Source organism: Oncorhynchus tshawytscha, linkage group LG34 (assembly GCF_018296145.1).
Source record: "Oncorhynchus tshawytscha isolate Ot180627B linkage group LG34, Otsh_v2.0, whole genome shotgun sequence".
Lineage (NCBI taxonomy): Eukaryota > Metazoa > Chordata > Actinopteri > Salmoniformes > Salmonidae > Oncorhynchus > Oncorhynchus tshawytscha.
Window position 1 is genome coordinate 13,804,477 of NC_056462.1, and position 20,068 is coordinate 13,824,544.

General features: G+C 48.4%; 1 protein-coding gene across 4 annotated transcripts in view; it reads left to right on the forward strand.

Moving 5' to 3' along the window:
- LOC112231646 (lipopolysaccharide-responsive and beige-like anchor protein) overlaps positions 1 to 20,068 on the forward strand; it is a 351,054-nt gene that overhangs the window by 118,175 nt on the left and 212,811 nt on the right. For 3 of the 4 annotated variants that reach the window (XM_042311819.1, XM_042311821.1, XM_042311823.1), the window contains exons 31-34: positions 11,831 to 12,000; positions 15,368 to 15,440; positions 15,673 to 15,806; positions 16,982 to 17,043. In XM_042311819.1, the coding sequence (XP_042167753.1) occupies positions 11,831 to 12,000; positions 15,368 to 15,440; positions 15,673 to 15,806; positions 16,982 to 17,043 (439 nt within the window). The remainder of the gene's footprint in view (positions 1 to 11,830; positions 12,001 to 15,367; positions 15,441 to 15,672; positions 15,807 to 16,981; positions 17,044 to 20,068) is intronic. The other variant, XM_042311822.1, reaches the window with a different exon arrangement.

Here is a 20,068-nt window from a genome sequence, read left to right on the forward strand (position 1 = left end):
ACATGTACTAAGTGAAGGCGAGGAAGCATCACATCAGAAACCCACTACCATCACAGCCCCCCTTTTTAAACTCTTGTATTCCCCCCCGACCCCATCCCTGTAGCTCTCTGGTTTTGCCTGTCGACGTGGCTTCTCAACACAAATAAACAGGGCTACAAAGTACCTGTCTTCAGGAAAACACATCAAAACAATCGAGGCATCTGCCAGAAGCAGAGAGGAAGAGAGAGAGTAAGAGGGGAAAGAGAGAGAGAGTGATCTAAAAGACGACTCTGTGGCAGCCAGCAGGAAGCTGTTTCTTTTCACCTTGTCACTGATATTTAATAGCTTCTCTTTTTCGTCTCTCTCTCTCCCGGTCTTTCTTTCTCTCTGTCTGCACCGTGGGCTAGGCTGTCTGTCTCTCTGGTACTATAATAAGGGAAAGAGAAGCTGGCTAGATGGATCCCCTGTGGAGTGAGGGGGCGAGTGGTCAGAGACTTAGTGGGAACCCAAGGCGGTGCTGTGTGTGGGTGGGTGTACTGTACCTATACAGACATCTCTAAGTGAGAGAGAGCTGACGGACGGACTGAGGACGAGGTCTGGTTTGTATTTGGGGGAAATGTCCCTGTAGCACACCAGACACAAAGGAAGCGGGGAGAGAGAAAGAGGGAGAGAGAAAGAGGGAGAGAGAAAGAGGGAGAGAGAAAGAGGGAGAGAGAAAGAGGGAGAGAGAAAGAGGGAGAGAGAAAGAGGGAGAGAGAAAGAGGGAGAGAGAAAGAGGAGAGAGAAAGAGGGAGAGAGAAAGAGGGAGAGAGAAAGAGGGAGAGAGAAAGAGGGAGAGAGAAAGAGGGAGAGAGAAAGAGGGAGAGAGAAAGAGGGAGAGAGAAAGAGGGAGAGAGAAAGAGGGAGAGAGAAAGAGGGAGAGAGAAAGAGGGAGAGAGAAAGAGGGAGAGAGAAAGAGGGAGAGAGAAAGAGGGAGAGAGAAAGAGGGAGAGAGAAAGAGGGAGAGAGAAAGAGGGAGAGAGAAAGAGGGAGAGAGAAAGAGAGAAAGAGGGAAAGAGGGAGAGAGGGAAAGAGGGAGAGAGGGAAAGAGGGAGAGAGAGGGAAAGAGCGAGCGAGAGGGAAAGAGCGAGCGAGAGGGAAAGAGCGAGCGAGAGGGAAAGAGCGAGCGAGAGGGAAAGAGCGAGCGAGAGGGAAAGAGCGAGCGAGAGGGAAAGAGCGAGCGAGAGGGAAAGAGCGAGCGAGAGGGAAAGAGCGAGCGAGAGGGAAAGAGCGAGCGAGATCCCCCCTCCCTCCACAGGAAGAGAGACACCTAGTCAAGGTTCTCATGCCAAGGAAGAAAGAAAGCGTTTCTCCATCACCCCCCCTCCCTCCTCCACCCCCCCACACTACTCCTCTTCCAATCGGTGGGAATTCCGAGGCATCCCTGTGATCCTCTGCCTCTTTATCTGTGGAATGCTTTGTCAGGACTCTGGGCACTCCTCATATCTGGTGGGATTAGAGCGGCTCCCAGGGCCGTTAGCGTTGGAGAGGAGGAGAGCTGGAGAGCATAGAGTAACAGCTCTACCTCGCCACGGGGAGCCCCAGTCAGACCCCAAGCTGGCCCCAGCCCAGGCAGCTCCCGGCCCCTCTAACCCAGAGATGAAGGCCCGGGGGCTGGGGTTCCCAGGTCAGCACACACCTCCTGGTCTTCTCCCTTTATCTCCCACCAGGATCCGCCTACCCTCACAGACCCTGAAACCTCTGGCTCGGAGATGCCTGGTTATCTTGATGGTTCCTGCTCTCTACTGCGTGGCTGTGCTCTGTGTTGAGGTCTGGGCTCTGCTCTCCCCTGCTCCTCTCTCTCAGGTCTACTCTCTACCGTCTATGTTCAGGTCTGGGCTCTGCTCTCCCCTGCTCCTCTCTCTCTCTCTCAGGTCTACTCTCTACCGTCTGTGTTGAGGTCTGGGCTCTGCTCTCACCTGCTCCTCTCTCTCTCAGGTCTACTCTACCGTCTGTGTTGAGGTCTGGGCTCTGCTCTCACCTGCTCCTCTCTCTCTCAGGTCTACTCTACCGTCTGTGTTGAGGTCTGGGCTCTGCTCTCACCTGCTCCTCTCTCTCTCAGGTCTACTCTCTACCGTCTGTGTTGAGGTCTGGGCTCTGCTCTCACCTGCTCCTCTCTCTCTCAGGTCTACTCTACCGTCTGTGTTGAGGTCTGGGCTCTGCTCTCACCTGCTCCTCTCTCTCTCAGGTCTACTCTACCGTCTGTGTTGAGGTCTGGGCTCTGCTCTCCCCTGCTCCTCTCTCTCAGGTCTACTCTCTACCGTCTGTGTTCAGGTCTGGGCTCTGCTCTCCCCTGCTCCTCTCTCTCAGGTCTACTCTCTACCGTCTGTGTTGAGGTCTGGGCTCTGCTCTCCCCTGCTCCTCTCTCTCAGGTCTACTCTCTACCGTCTGTGTTCAGGTCTGGGTTCTGCTCTCCCCTGCTCCTCTCTCTCAGGTCTACTCTACTGTCTGTGTTGAGGTCTGGGCTCTGCTCTCCCCTGCTCCTCTCTCTCAGGTCTACTCTACCGTCTGTGTTGAGGTCTGGGCTCTGCTCTCCCCTGCTCCTCTCTCTCTCTCTCAGGTCTACTCTCTACCGTCTGTGTTCAGGTCTGGGTTCTGCTCTCCCCTGCTCCTCTCTCTCTCAGGTCTACTCTCTACCGTCTGTGTTGAGGTCTGGGCTCTGCTCTCCCCTGCTCCTCTCTCTCTCAGGTCTACTCTACCGTCTGTGTTCAGGTCTGGGCTCTGCTCTCCCCTGCTCCTCTCTCTCTCAGGTCTACTCTACTGTCTGTGTTCAGGTCTGGGCTCTGCTCTCCCCTGCTCCTCTCTCTCTCAGGTCTACTCTCTACCGTCTGTGTTGAGGTCTGGGCTCTGCTCTCCCCTGCTCCTCTCTCTCAGGTCTACTCTACCGTCTGTGTTGAGGTCTGGGCTCTGCTCTCCCCTGCTCCTCTCTCTCTCTCTCAGGTCTACTCTCTACCGTCTGTGTTCAGGTCTGGGTTCTGCTCTCCCCTGCTCCTCTCTCTCAGGTCTACTCTCTACCGTCTGTGTTGAGGTCTGGGCTCTGCTCTCCCCTGCTCCTCTCTCTCAGGTCTACTCTACCGTCTGTGTTGAGGTCTGGGCTCTGCTCTCCCCTGCTCCTCTCTCTCTCTCTCAGGTCTACTCTCTACCGTCTGTGTTCAGGTCTGGGTTCTGCTCTCCCCTGCTCCTCTCTCTCAGGTCTACTCTACCGTCTGTGTTGAGGTCTGGGCTCTGCTCTCCCCTGCTCCTCTCTCTCTCTCTCAGGTCTACTCTCTACTGTCTGTGTTCAGGTCTGGGCTCTGCTCTCCCCTGCTCCTCTCTCTCTCTCTCAGGTCTACTCTCTACCGTCTGTGTTCAGGTCTGGGTTCTGCTCTCCCCTGCTCCTCTCTCTCAGGTCTACTCTACCGTCTGTGTTCAGGTCTGGGCTCTGCTCTCCCCTGCTCCTCTCTCTCAGGTCTACTCTCTACCGTCTGTGTTCAGGTCTGGGCTCTGCTCTCCCTGCTCCTCTCTCTCAGGTCTACTCTCTACCGTCTGTGTTGAGGTCTGGGCTCTGCTCTCCCCTGCTCCTCTCTCTCTCTCTCAGGTCTACTCTCTACCGTCTGTGTTCAGGTCTGGGCTCTGCTCTCCCCTGCTCCTCTCTCTCAGGTCTACTCTACCGTCTGTGTTCAGGTCTGGGCTCTGCTCTCACCTGCTCCTCTCTCTCTCAGGTCTACTCTCTACTGTCTGTGTTGAGGTCTGGGCTCTGCTCTCCCCTGCTCCTCTCTCTCTCTCTCAGGTCTACTCTCTACCGTCTGTGTTCAGGTCTGGGTTCTGCTCTCCCCTGCTCCTCTCTCTCAGGTCTACTCTCTACCGTCTGTGTTGAGGTCTGGGCTCTGCTCTCCCCTGCTCCTCTCTCTCTCTCTCAGGTCTACTCTCTACCGTCTGTGTTGAGGTCTGGGTTCTGCTCTCCCCTGCTCTCTCTCTCTCTCTCAGGTCTACTCTCTACCGTCTGTGTTGAGGTCTGGGCTCTGCTCTCCCCTTGTTCTCTCTCTCTCTCTCAGGTCTACTCTCTACCGTCTGTGTTCAGGTCTGGGTTCTGCTCTCCCCTGCTCCTCTCTCTCAGGTCTACTCTACCGTCTGTGTTCAGGTCTGGGCTCTGCTCTCCCCTGCTCCTCTCTCTCAGGTCTACTCTCTACCGTCTGTGTTGAGGTCTGGGCTCTGCTCTCCCCTGCTCCTCTCTCTCTCAGGTCTACTCTACCGTCTGTGTTCAGGTCTGGGTTCTGCTCTCCCCTGCTCCTCTCTCTCTCAGGTCTACTCTACTGTCTGTGTTGAGGTCTGGGCTCTGCTCTCCCCTGCTCCTCTCTCTCAGGTCTACTCTCTACCGTCTGTGTTGAGGTCTGGGCTCTGCTCTCCCCTGCTCCTCTCTCTCAGGTCTACTCTCTACCGTCTGTGTTCAGGTCTGGGTTCTGCTCTCCCCTGCTCCTCTCTCTCAGGTCTACTCTCTACCGTCTGTGTTCAGGTCTGGGTTCTGCTCTCCCCTGCTCCTCTCTCTCAGGTCTACTCTCTACCGTCTGTGTTGAGGTCTGGGCTCTGCTCTCCCCTGCTCCTCTCTCTCTCAGGTCTACTCTCTACTGTCTGTGTTCAGGTCTGGGCTCTGCTCTCCCTGCTCCTCTCTCTCTCTCTCTCAGGTCTACTCTCTACCGTCTGTGTTGAGGTCTGGGCTCTGCTCTCCCTGCTCCTCTCTCTCTCTCTCAGGTCTACTCTACCGTCTGTGTTCAGGTCTGGGCTCTGCTCTCCCCTGCTCCTCTCTCTCTCTCTCAGGTCTACTCTCTACCGTCTGTGTTCAGGTCTGGGTTCTGCTCTCCCCTGCTCCTCTCTCTCTCAGGTCTACTCTCTACCGTCTGTGTTCAGGTCTGGGCTCTGCTCTCCCCTGCTCCTCTCTCTCAGGTCTACTCTACTGTCTGTGTTGAGGTCTGGGCTCTGCTCTCCCCTGCTCCTCTCTCTCTCTCTCAGGTCTACTCTCTACCGTCTGTGTTCAGGTCTGGGTTCTGCTCTCCCCTGCTCCTCTCTCTCAGGTCTACTCTACCGTCTGTGTTGAGGTCTGGGCTCTGCTCTCCCCTGCTCCTCTCTCTCAGGTCTACTCTCTACTGTCTGTGTTCAGGTCTGGGCTCTGCTCTCCCCTGCTCCTCTCTCTCTCTCTCAGGTCTACTCTCTACCGTCTGTGTTGAGGTCTGGGCTCTGCTCTCCCCTGCTCCTCTCTCTCTCAGGTCTACTCTACCGTCTGTGTTGAGGTCTGGGTTCTGCTCTCCCCTGCTCCTCTCTCTCAGGTCTACTCTACCGTCTGTGTTCAGGTCTGGGCTCTGCTCTCCCCTGCTCCTCTCTCTCTCAGGTCTACTCTCTACTGTCTGTGTTGAGGTCTGGGCTCTGCTCTCCCCTGCTCCTCTCTCTCTCTCTCAGGTCTACTCTCTACTGTCTGTGTTCAGGTCTGGGTTCTGCTCTCCCCTGCTCCTCTCTCTCAGGTCTACTCTCTACTGTCTGTGTTCAGGTCTGGGTTCTGCTCTCCCCTGCTCCTCTCTCTCTCAGGTCTACTCTCTACTGTCTGTGTTCAGGTCTGGGTTCTGCTCTCCCCTGCTCCTCTCTCTCAGGTCTACTCTCTACTGTCTGTGTTCAGGTCTGGGTTCTGCTCTCCCCTGCTCCTCTCTCTCAGGTCTACTCTCTACTGTCTGTGTTCAGGTCTGGGCTCTGCTCTCCCCTGCTCCTCTCTCTCAGGTCTACTCTCTACTGTCTGTGTTCAGGTCTGGGTTCTGCTCTCCCCTGCTCCTCTCTCTCAGGTCTACTCTCTACTGTCTGTGTTCAGGTCTGGGCTCTGCTCTCCCCTGCTCCTCTCTCTCAGGTCTAATCTCTACTGTCTGTGTTCAGGTCTGGGCTCTGCTCTCCCCTGCTCCTCTCTCTCAGGTCTACTCTCTACTGTCTGTGTTCAGGTCTGGGCTCTGCTCTCCCCTGCTCCTCTCTCTCTCTCTCAGGTCTACTCTCTACCGTCTGTGTTCAGGTCTGGGCTCTGCTCTCCCCTGCTCCTCTCTCTCAGGTCTACTCTCTACTGTCTGTGTTCAGGTCTGGGCTCTGCTCTCCCCTGCTCCTCTCTCTCTCTCTCAGGTCTACTCTCTACCGTCTGTGTTCAGGTCTGGGCTCTGCTCTCCCCTGCTCCTCTCTCTCAGGTCTACTCTACCGTCTGTGTTGAGGTCTGGGCTCTGCTCTCCCCTGCTCCTCTCTCTCAGGTCTACTCTACCGTCTGTGTTGAGGTCTGGGCTCTGCTCTCCCCTGCTCCTCTCTCTCAGGTCTACTCTACCGTCTGTGTTGAGGTCTGGGCTCTGCTCTCCCCTGCTCCTCTCTCTCAGGTCTACTCTAATCTCTACAGTGCAGACTTTTAGCTTTTCATTTTCACTCAGATGGTAGGGAAATTCCATCAGAGCATACCCAAACTGCATAAGTATGTAGGTGTATTTGAAATGGTTAAAATAGTTCCCAGAAAGTATTTATTTTAGAGTTGAGTCATCTTTTTAAGACAACAAATGAAATGATTCTGACAATAATGAGAAAGAGACTTCTCTATGATATAAATGAATCTGATCACTTAAATGATTCAGGATGGAGCTGGGACGATAAACCATTTTTTTTTGGACACCACCGATCACTTATCGCAGGCATTTTGCTGATATCGTTCATGATGATAAGTAGCCTTTTCTAGAGAAATGTGAAGTTTGAAATGAAATACATTTGCTAACATGAGTGATTTGTAAATGTGACAATGAATGGCTACAACCATCAAACTAGTGATAGTAGTGTAAATGGTTTTTAAACTGTGGTGTACATGACTATTATAAAGCTATCGTTTTAGTTGTTATCACATCAATTAGGGCAATTTATCGCAACATGGAGTCTTGTCCCTATCGCCGAGCTCTGCTCAGGTAGCTCAGGCTCAAACACACAGCAGTAGTTCATCATAAAGTCCTGCATGTCTCAGTGACAGTGGTGCAGACAGACAGCCTGTGTAGACAGACAGACTGACACCTACGCCAAAACATATGGGAACCAACCGGCCTTCCCCCATCCAAATAACTGGTCCCAGGGTTTTACATTTACGAGCGTGGAAAAAGCAGGATCTCCCAGATAAAAATGGCCGGGGTCAGAGGTGAAGTATCACTCTGATTTATTTACTAGGCAGAGAGATGGAGGCCCGGTCGGCTAGATTCTGCCATACATACATTCGTCTCGGGGATATGCCCCTGTTATGACAAAGTCCACAAATATTTGCTGATGCTAACCAGAGCCCCGGTAAACAGTCATCTATGGGAGGAAGAATAGCAGTGTGATTTACATGGCAAGTTACAGCAGCCAATGTGGGTGTTAGTTTGACATTTGTGTTAGTAAGGCATTTTGAATGCTGTAAGTTGGACTTGTAACGCAAAGATCGGCCATGTTGAAAATGTGATGTTTTGTGGTAAGGAATTGCAAGGGAATTTATTGAGTGCAAATATCATGGCTAGTTGCTCATTGGCACTTGAACATACTGTGATCAACAAACAGCATACTGCCATGACAGAGATACTTGTCAGACCAGATAGATGACAATGGGCCTCCTTGAATAGGAACCTTTAATGTGATCCCCTGTCACACTGGGAGAGACATGGGGGGTGCTCCATCTCTCCCTTCTTTCTCACCACCTCTGCTGTCCTCAGGCCAAACACTACTGTCTTTAATCACTGAAGTCACCAAGGCCATGTCCAACCGGACGCTGTGACTGAAAGTGACGGGTAGAGCGTTGGAGGTTGGGGTTGTTGTGGGGATATAAAGAACACAGGAGGCATGATTCACATGTTCACATGCACAGGGAGAGGGGAGGGAGGAAGATCAGAGCCAGACTGCATGGGACACAGACACACAGACAGCCGCTGGGGCCCCACCCCCACCCCCTTACATGAATAAGCCATAAGGATAAACAGGAGAATGGGGGGTAGGGGGGGGGCTGCCTCTCTGGAGGGGGCAACAGTATGAGACATGCAGTTAGCGTTCATCTGGATATTTACTTCAATGTGTCCTGTTAAGCTCGTCTGTGGTGGGAATCTGATAACCTCAACGTCCACTTGGGAATTAAAAATATGGTTTAGCCCACTTAACAATTCCCATGTGGAGTCTGACTAATGGCCTGTTGTTCTTTTGCAGTGTGAACCATGTTTGAAAACACGGTACGTGAACATGTTTAGCGTGACGTGTTGGATGATTAAATAATTCACATACTCTGTACTATAGCCATCAGAAAGGGCAGTGTCAGATGTGTCTACTCTAAGTCATACCAGAAGGGACTGACTAGATTGGATGGGAGTCCCTAGTATCAGGGGTGGTGCTGATGTGAAGCACCCAGGGAGAGAGGTGTCGACAGCGGCTGGAGAGAGACAGGAGAGACCATGGTCTGGTTCTCTGCACTGGTTATGAGTAAGAGAAGGCTATGTCAAGCCCATGGGGAGGGGGTGGGGGGGTGGTGTGTGGCAGTACAGGGTTGGTGTTAGGTTCTCCATCTGTTCCCCAGCAACTCAGGCCTTTAAATTATTCAGTTAGGTTATTAGCTACACTTATCGTTGAGCCCCACGCCCCTGTCGATTAATCAGCCGTCAGAGCAGGTGCTTGGCTGTTACTGTTAAACCCACGACCAGGAGAGGAGCTGGGAGAAGCAAAGCTCTGGGTTTCGGGTTGTCAGGGCCTGAATCATTTAGAGTTTTAACCAATAACCGGGCTTGCCGCCTTGTAAACACAAGCAATTTCATTAATCTGTGCTATTCCTAAGAGTTGAATCGAGGAATGTGCTTACAGGCTGAAAGTGTGAGTGAGAAAGTGAGCGCCTGTGTATAAAGTTACTGCTTAGTAAGCTAGGGTCCTGGAGAGTCATCCTATTTTATTGTTCGATCTACAAATAGGTTAAGCGTAAAGCAGAATAGGATAGTTGTTACCAACCACTGCGAAGGGACAGCGGTGGGTTTTTGACTGTGAGCCGAGGCTAATTAGCTAGCGTATTAATTCCTATCTCTTCTGTCCTTTACTGTTCAGAAGTAGGGCCATTAATTAAGGGCTGAGGTGAAGTTGACGGTTTACATCCAAATATCTATTTTTTTTGTGTAAAGGGCATGTTATAGAAGAGTCCTCTTTTGTGTGATTTCACTTGGTTTTGAGAAACTTACCCGCCCCCCCACAATGCCATACACGTCTTTCGTTCTGCAGTATATGGGCCACGTATTAACATTAGCAAAGGCTCCATAAACAAATCGGTCCCTTTAGAAATGGCAGAGCTCTGTGTAATGATGCAGGTCTTTTAGATGTTGCACCTATGAAACTGTGTCATTCCGAACTTTATCCGCACCGTTGTGGCACAAATCCAAGTCATTGAGCCGATATTTGATTGTTTGGTGCCAAATCATCCGAAAGTATCTCAAATTGATTGTGAAGCTCAAGAAAGTCACTTATAAATGATTTGGACATGATGCGCGAACAATGCTAATATCGGTCCCATGACATAAATGGGATTTGTGCCACAAATGCTAAAGCGTTAGCATGTGTAAACAATGCCAAGGAAACTTAACCAAAGTGTGGATTGCTGTCATACCTTGTTTTGTAATTTGGGTGAACTGTCCCTTTAAGTCATATTAATGTCACAGATTCAACATTGGAACTGCAGATGGTTATACAGTACCACAATTATAGAGCGGCCATATTGGCAATAAACCTGTGATATGCTTGAAAATAGCCAGCAGAAGTTGATTCCTGTTCAATGATGGATTGGAAGGAATTTAACATATACATTACGGACAGTAACCCTGTTCTAGAAATAAGACTACAACACCAAATAAGACAACTATCATTGTGGAATACATTGTTTTCATTTGAGAAATTATGCCAAACACTCTTATCCAGAGGAACGGATAGTAACGGACAGGTCTCCTACATAAGTGCATTCAGCAGAAGTAGCTAAAACATTACCTGTATGTACTAAACAGTGTGTGTGAAGACAGTAGACTAAACCGTTGCTGGTATTTCTGCAGCCAGACTGTATCATCCTGCAGCATAGATCACAGCGGGGTCAGAACCAGTCAGTGTTTAACATCCAAAGTACCTTCAGCCTAATGTGTGTCATCTGCCGTCTTAAATCATCCAGGCCCTGCTTTGATACCAACGCCAGCTTTCTGTCTGCGGAGCTACTGAAGCCCAGTATACATACTCCTCTCTGTGTGTGTTTCTCTGTGTGTGTGAGTTTCTCTCTCTCTCTTGTGTTTGTGTGTGTGGTGTATGTGTGTTTGACCAGTAGGTAGTGATTAGGCCATGCTCCCTCTGTGTCAGCACTGATAAGAAGGCCCAGGTCTACTTTGATAGGGCCACTGGCCTGTCGGGAAGCCTAGTTTAAACTGACAGCTTTATCCAGACGCTGTTTCCGCTCTCTTCCTGTAAGGATGTTATTGATAGGAGAGCACCAGGTCTCCTACAGCACTGGCCCCTAGGGAGAGGGATACACTGGTATTAGTAACCTGTGACTCAAGTAGCACACCAGACCACTATATGTTACGTATGGTAGTACACTAGGACCCATACTGTAGAGATATAGTGATACAGCATTGGTCGGGGAAAGGGGGAAACCTAGTCAGTTGTACAACTGAATGCATTCAACTGAAATGTGTCTTCCGCATTTAACCCAACCCCTCTGACTCAGAGAGTTGCGGGGGGCCTGCCTTAATCGACGTCCACATCATCTGTAACCTACACCAGACCACTGTTATGGATGGGGTAGACCAGGACCATAGTATACAGTAGGGACCTTGAGGACAGGGACACAGTGTAAACATATAGGGTCATTATAATGTCTACGTACCTTCTATCTATTTGTAGATGTTCAAGAGTGGCCTAGAGTGCTTTTTAACCAAACCCCCGCCCCAAACCTCCAGCGGGACACAGAATGAATGGGCTTGCGGGCCGGATCTTGTCCACGGGCCGCATGTTGCCCACCCCTAGTGTAACCTAAGGTATCCTAAGGGTAAAGTAGTTTACTACAGCTTCTGCTGTGGGTCTATGACCATGTCTGTTATCCATGTGTTTAAAACAATAGTAGAGGAGTAAAACCACTACAAAGGCTGTGTCCCAACTGGCTCAAAACAAATGGGATGCATAGCAAGAACAATGTGAGGTAGCTTCTTTTCTTTGAGCTGTATTGTGTAAGAAAGAGGTTCATCTGCTGATACCTTTGAATGATCTATTCCTTCCAGCTGATTACCAAAATATATCAGATTTATTTATCAGGAATTCCTACTTTTCTGTCGTGTGTGCTCCATTTGTCTTCGAGCCAGAATCCAGATTTTCCAATGTTGTATGTTGTCGTGGTCACATCCCTAACAATGTATTGAAGATTCAATATTATTTGTAATGGTGGATGGGCCCACCTTTCTTTAATAAATCACAACGTTTACTGAGTGAGTGAGTGAGTGAGTGTTGCAGGGAGCCAATCGATTTCAGGCAAGATGGATGCAGCCATTACTGAATAGTCTGTGTCAGGGAAATAGGCCTCTAATGACTCTACTGTCTAAATGGGATCCTGTACTGTTGTTTTCGCATGCTGCAGCTTGTCTTATCAATCACATCTCACTATGCAGTATGCCTACTAAACTGACATCACTATTGTTTATATTCTAGAATGATTAAAGTTCTGTTCTTATGTCCTTAGTTATTCAGATGTCTCAAGGAATGGATTTTCTAATGTGTAATAGTATTCAACACACATTTTCATATTTACTCTCATCTTTTACAGAAGCGTTCGGGTGGCGCCCAAGAAGGTTGGCGGGGCTCCGTCCCCAGGCTCCTCCACTCCTGTCCCATCAGCCACCGCTGCTGTGGGGGCCGCCGGGACACCAGTCAACAACGTTGCCGTGGTTTCCACGGGCGATGCCTCCCAGAGCACCACCGCTGAAGCTGCAGCCGGTGAGTCCCAGACATTAGGAGGTATGTTAGGTGTCCCAGCAGTAAGGTCACCATGCTACGGAGACGGCACGTCAGAGCTGCGTCGAAGAAGAAGTCAGTGACAACACCAAGAATTCCAGCTAGCCAAGCCCAAGGAAAATACCTGTCAAAAAACAGTCTTTTGCTATTTGTTTCATTAGTCCACTGTTGATACAGTCCCGGAATGTTTTGCTTGTCTGCAGTGAAGTTTTCAAGATATTGAACTTTCAAAATACAGAAAGTGTCACCATATGATGCGTTTTGCAGCTTATCTGACAGTAAAAGAGTCGGGGCGTGGCGGGGCTCCGTCCCCAGGCTCTTCCTAAAACCTGTGTTGATACCACTCCTTAATCTGCCTCCTTAAGCCTTCGCAGTACTTCTATGTTAGGTTCCATAGATGAGTACCTCAGTATAAGGTGGCAGGTAGCCTAGTGGTTAAGAGCGTTGGGGCTGTAATCCCCGAGCCAACTAGGTGAAAAATCTGCCGATGTGCCCTTGAGCAAGGCACTTAACCCTCATTGCTCATGTAAGTCACTCTGGATAAAAGCGTCTGCTAGATGACTAAAATGTAGGATAGTATTTCAGTGTGTCTTTCTGAATGTTCCCTCCACGCTGTGTAATCCAGTTAGCCTGGAACACAGCAGAGCAGGCAGACCGAGCAGCATTATTACAGGATTAGTGCGTAATCAGGGATCACTGTCAGACACTATATAGTACAGTACCCTGACTGCAGCCCTAATACGGACTTTTATTCTGTCTTAATGGGGTATTTATTTAGGTTTGGCTTAAATGTGATGATGCCATGTTGACATTAGGTAAAGAACGAGTGATCTGTGTGTTGTAGAACTATGAATTATACAGTGTATATGAATGATAAATTATGCTTAACAAGTTATAGATTCATGTTTAAACTTTATCAAGTCCACATTGTTTTCTATGCACCAGGCTCAGCTTAGTAAAAGTGCTCAAATTTCTTTCAACTCAAGTAGAAGTCTTGTCTATTGAGTGGAGTAGGACTCCTTTAGTCCATGGTGACAGTTGGTAAACACTGGGCAGAAGACCTATTGACATTTCCTTTCATGTTCTGTGTGTGGATAGAGCATGTTTTATATGTGTGTGTGTGTGTGTTTTAGGTGGGAAATGTTTGCGTAAGTGTGTGTGTGTGTGCGCGGTTTGAGAGGAGTGTGTGTGTGTGTGTGGGTTTAAGGGGGGCCAGTGGGAGGATTAATAGAGAGAAGTTAATTTACTCCTCCACTGTTTGAAGGAGCTACTTCATGTCCACCGGGAGCCTCTCAGCGGGCCACACAGCACAGTGGTGCTTAAAGACGGGGCCCCGTGTCCACACACACACATTCCAGTCCACAGCCTGTCATTCCCTAAGAGTTATCCCCGCTCTGAGACCTTTCCTTACGGCTGGGAAAACAAGCCCACCGAACACCAGAGGATTCGCCTCCATGTATTCAGCCGGGCATTATGGAATTTATGGGCGACAGTGAAATAGAATTTATTGCCAGATCAATCAAACGTTGTGCTTTGTAGACGTTATAGACTCGTGTGTCTCTGCCGCGAGGACGGTGTCGTAAAGCACCTGGAAGTCATTTCATGAATATGCGCCCAAAGCGATGAAAGCAAATGTGTTAATTAAAATAAGTCGACTTTTTTGCTTACTTTATAGAAATTAATTTTCACTATTTACTGGAACATTTTCAAATTGTTCAGTCCAATATCAGCTCAAAAGGAAAACGAATCCTGTATGCATAGTGGTGTGTAAAAGGAAAACCCTGCTAATATCCATGCTGGTTTGTAAAAAACAATCTGCATGAATATTCCCTGATGAATGTAGCATTAATTAGGCCATACATGAACAAAATGATCTGTGCCCAAGTGGAAGGAAGCTGTACGGAGGCAGCTCTACATCATCCACTATCTAACACCAGACAATTACACTACACTTATCCCACACACACATACATCCACCCGTTCTGGAACATTAGAATGGAAACCCTCTGAAACTAGATTTATTGAGCCACTCGTTCCTTCAGTGCAGTAATGTATTGGTGTGGAGGAGGGCCAATGTATTGTCATATCCTGCTACCAGACTAGTAATGATACTAGTACTGATAATGATACTAATAATGGTACTGATACTAATAATGATACTGATACTAATAACGATACTGATACTAATACTGATACTGATACTAATACTGATACTGATAATGATACTAATAATGATACTGATACTAATAATGATACTGATACTAATAATGATACTGATACTAATAATGATACTGATACTAATAATGATACTGATAATGATACTGATACTAATAACGATACTGATACTAATAACGATACTGATACTAATAACGATACTGTAACGATACTGATACTAATAACGATACTGATACTAATAACGATACTGATACCGATGCTGGTACTAATACCGATGCTGGTACTAATACCGATGCTGGTACTAATACCGATGCTGGTACTAATACCGATGCTGGTACTAATACCGATGCTGGTACTGATACCGATGCTGGCACTGATACCGATGCTGGCACTGATACCGATGCTGGCACTGATAATGATGCTGGTACTGATAATGATGCTGGTACTGATAATGATGCTGGTACTGATAATGATGCTGGTACGAATGATACTGATACTGATACGAATAATGATACTGATACGAATAATGATACTGATACTAATACTGATGCTGGTACTAATAATGATACTGATACTAATAATGATACGAATAATGATACTGATACGAATAATGATACTGATACTAATACTGATGCTGGTACTAATAATGATACTGATACTAATAATGATACTAATAATGATGCTAATAATGATACTGCTACTAATAATGATACTGCTACTAATAATGATACTGCTACTGATAATGATGCCGATAATGATACCAATAATGATAATGATACTAATAATGATACTGCTACTAATAATGATACTGATAATGATGCTAATAATGATACTAATAATGATACTGATACTGATGCTAATAATGATACTAATAATGATACTGATACTGATAATGATGCTAATAATGATACTAATAATGATACTGATAATGATGCTAATAATGATGCTATTAATGATACTGATACTGATAATGATACTGATACTAATAATGAACCACTGGATTATCTCCAGAAACCACATTTATACTCCACTCCTTCCTTTATGTAGAAATGCATTGAGGTGGATGAGGGAGGTGTGTGTGTGTGTGTGTGTGTGTGTACGCTCTTCTGTTCGTGTGTGTCTACTGTCCTGTCCTGCTCTCAGATTAATAATGAGGCTCTCTGGTTTCCACCAGGATCAGCCAGCACCAACCTGCCATCTGTCCCCACGCTGTCCCCAATGACCCGGGACACAGCCCCCAGTATGAGGTGACACACACACACACACACATTCTTAATTTTTGTCTATTTGTGTTGTGATGTAAGACAATATTGTGGATTCTGTAGTGGTTTTAGCTGCTGCTTTGTGGATCAATTTCAGTTATAAAGTCACCTCTATGCATTTGAATATTCTATTCTACATATTTGCCGGGCGCTGACGTATTGATGTAAACGTGTAACGTGCATGTGTTTGAATATGAGTGTCTAATCTTCCCCTCAGTATCTCAGAGAGGCTGGAGCATGCTCTGGATAAGGCTGCCCCCCTACTGAGAGAGATCTTTGTGGACTTTGCCCCCTTCCTCTCTCGCACCCTGCTGGGTAGTCACGGACAGGAGCTCCTCATCGAGGGCACCAGTAAGTACCCGTCTAGAGAGCATCATGGACCACATGGATTCCCACACAAATCAAATGCATTAATAAAGCCCTCTTTACATCAGCAGATGTCACAAAGTCCTTACACACACACACACACACACACACACACACCACACACACACACAAGATTCTAATGATATCAAACTCGTCTTTTATATGAACCACTTATCCCAATAAAAGGTTTCTCTAGATTTCCAACCTGACTGTCAATGATCTGAGGGCTAAACCTACCATCCCACCCTCAGACACAGCCACACTAGTATACACACTGCAGAATTACAGGCCATTTCACACACTTCTTCATCTAAACAGCACTAACACAGGCCCTTTGGTAATGACATCAAGGCTGGTAAAGGCCTCAGTACAGTGGATCAGTTTTAACTAACTGATTGTTGCTGTGCTGTGGTACAGGGAGGGGAGGGGAGGGGAGGGGCGGGTCCTAGAGGCCTGGGTCAGGGGTCAGCCCACTAATGGGAGTGTTTGGGATGTCTACTGCCACCAAACAAAATGGAAAGTTGATTGATAGCTGCAGGGGGGTGAGGGGGGTTAGGGATTTGTGTGTGTGTGTGTGTGTGGGGGGTTGTGGGTGGGTGTGTCGGAGTGTGGGGGGATTATGCGTGTGTGTCCATACATGCGTGTGTGCGTGGGCGTGCACAGACCAGAGTAACTGAGAATGCAGAGGTCACTGTCCCTTTTCCTCTCTGCATATGAAATGACCCCTGGCCACTCCACTGCCCCCCTCTTCCCCTCAGACCTTCCACCACTATAGGATCAATGAGACGTATGCTGAACCACGTCTCAGCCTGTAATACAAGGCCCAATATGTATTAGTTTACAGTAACATCATGTCCACTCATTAGGCCACATCGATACTACTCTGTCCCCATGCAGATGTCGCCGGATTAGGTCCTTCTGGTCAGATTGTGTGTGTGTGTGTGTGTGTGTGTGTGTGTGGGTTCATTGGAGCGTGCACACAGTACTACACACGTCTACATTTTCACTGAAGAAGGCAGCCAAAATGGCTGTCATGGCAGTGAACTTGTATTTTAGTTTAAACTTTCATTCTCTCCCTCTCTCTCTCTCGCTCTCCACGTCCTCTCTCTCCCCCTCCTTTCTCTCTCTCCCTGTCTTTCTCCCCTCCTCTCTTTCTCCAGGTCTGGTGTGTATGAAGTCCAGCAGTTCGGTGGTAGAGCTGGTCATGCTGCTCTGTTCTCAGGCAAGTCTTCCATCTTTGTCTCTCTCTACCTCCACCTCTCTCTTTCCTTCCCTCCCTCTCTATCCCTCCTCCTCTTCACCCCATCTGAGTTATCGTCCCTATCGTCCTCACCTTGAGTGCAGTAACTTCAGGATGGAGAGATGGAGGAACCATCTCTTCCTATCTCTCCTCCTCACCTCCCCTCAGGCCATTCCAGAGTCACCCCAATCTCTCGCTCCCTTTCTCCAAACGAGAGAGAAGGCATCTTTAATGACAGCTGATATTGGCCTTAAGGTCAAGGGTTCCCGACCTGTCCGTCCACCTTTGACCCTTAGCGTCGGCCCCAGTGGCCCTCAGCGTTCCTCTGTGGCTGGGGCCAACCTGATGAGGAGGGGAAATTCTGCTTTGCATTGATTCCGGTTAGCAGCCTCCCCTTCTGTTTGGTTGTGTTCTGTGTCCAAGTTTATTTAGTGCGGCGCTGATGGAGGAATCATAGCAGGTGTGGTGCAGCAGTAGATCAATGGGCTGGGTGTCAATAAACTGGAGATAGATCACACAGCTAATGGTGGGGAGCAGGGATCAGGGAGAGGCCATGGTCTGCTGGACATTCACATTCATGGATATACCGCACATGCACACACACATGCGCACACACATGCGCACACACATGCGCACACACATGCGCACACGCACACATACACACAAGGACACAGAAATACACAAGCACCCATCCACACACATACAAACACACCCACACACAGTGTGTTACACACACATGGATGAGAGACACACCTCGTACATAATCACAAACATACTATTTCCTTATAGGCTTGTAAGAACACATACACTGCTCCTATACAGACAAGTACCCAACCAAATGCACTCACACCCCCACAGTGCAGAGACACACACACACCCCCACGGTGCAGAGACACACACACACACCCCCACAGTGCAGAGACACACACACACACCCCCACAGTGCAGAGACACACACACACACACACCCCCACAGTGCAGAGACACACACACACACACACCCCCACAGTGCAGAGACACACACCACCCCCACAGTGCAGAGACACACACACCCCCCACAGTGCAGACACACACACACACCCCCACAGTGCAGACACACACACACACCCCCACAGTGCAGAGACACACACACACCCCCACAGTGCAGAGACACACACACACCCCCACAGTGAAGAGATACACACACACCCCCCACAGTGCAGACACACACACACACACCCCCACAGTGCAGACACACACACACACACCCCCACAGTGAAGAGATACACACACACACACCCCCACAGTGCAGCAGACACACACACACACCCCCACAGTGCAGAGACACACACACACCACCAAAGATGCAGGATAATAACTGTATCCCCGCTGGGCCTGGTTTGTTAGCAGAAGAGGGGTTTCCTATTTAAAACACCACAAAAAACAGAAAACACAATTGATTAATGGCACCTCTCTCTCAGACCGCACTGCACTTTTTTTAATCTGTTTTATTTTAAAAAGAAACACCGCCTTTCATCTGCCTTTTTCATCCTCCTCCCCTTTTCCTCCCCTCCTCCTCCCCTTTTCCTCCCCTCCATCCCATTTACTTCCCATTATTCACTTCACTTGTTCTCCAAAAGAGAGGTAATCTAGAGAGATTACACATCCGTTCTGGTGTCACCGGGGCAGTGTGGATGTGGGCTAGCGGGGCGCGGGGACGTCGGGGAGGGGAAGTGAACCCTAGTGGTCCTGGAGAGAGGGAGGGAGTGGAGAATAAATGACATGCTCTAATGCCCCTATTTGTCATATCTGTCAGGGTGTTGTTTAATGCTAATATAATCAAAGGCAGAATCTGGTGATTGCCGACCGAGAGAAAGAGGGCCCCTGGCCCCCAGTCCCACTGGTCTCTCTAGCTCTCTCTCTTTCTGTCTCTCTGAAGCATTATGACTTTCTCTCTCTATGGGAAAAGGGAACGGTCCAAGATGGCGTTGATTGCTTCAGTAAATCATCCAACCAAATTCTCTCACAGCCGAAGCAAATGTAATTGTGTTGTTGTGTGGAAAGGAGGAGGGAGGGGGTGTTGGTGATATGATCTACCTTGAGAGATATATATATATATATAATCTCATGAGAGAGAGAGATCTGTTTTTCTTCCCTGGGTTAAATTCCAGCCAGACTTGTGTTGTGGCGATAATGACATTTTTTTTCCTGTGATTTGCATGCACCTCTGTTTCCTCTCTCTCTCTGACTGGGAAAGTGAGAGAAAGAAAGGCAGGCAGGGAGTGATTGATGATGTTAAATACGCCAGCCGCAGTGCCCTCCGGCACAGGAAATGCTCTTGAACCCCACAGGAAGCGCTTCAATCGGCGGCCATCTTGAGAATGTAGACCCCAATGAGTGAGCCCCAAGCGTTGGTCCGCTGGAGGAGATTGAGATGATTTTGATAGATTTCTCTCTTCCCCCCCTCCTCTCACTTCATCCTTCTCATCCATGATGGCACGATGCGATAGCTATCATGTCTGAAATGTTTTATTAATTTCCTGAGGGGTTGAGATGGAGTGGGACTGGGGTCAGAGGTCGATAGGCTAGGGGCCACAGAGGAGTTTTTAATCACGACTCGTATGAGACATACAACACAGGGCCACTTCAGCCTGGCATTGAGGAGGGGATACTAAACCACTGTTTGATAGGACCCCGTCTGTAAAGAACGCTACTCCTCTACCCAATTAAAGATCCATTTTGATCTGAGATCAGAGACATTAATGTCAGAGACGTTATTGCTTCATTGCTTGGTCTCTTGTGGTTGTATTGATCAGCATATACAAAGTGATGGAATAATGGCGTGGTGGTGTGGTTTCATAAACATGGCTTGAACTCTACCTAGTGATAGATCCAGCATTTCTCTCTCTAGGATGAGGTACAGTCGTGTAGATGTAGTATCCTGTACCGTAGGTCCAGTTGTTGTTTCCAAGGTTGTTGATAAAGGAAGGCATTTCATTTTGCTGTTTAATGTTTCAATGAACTCATT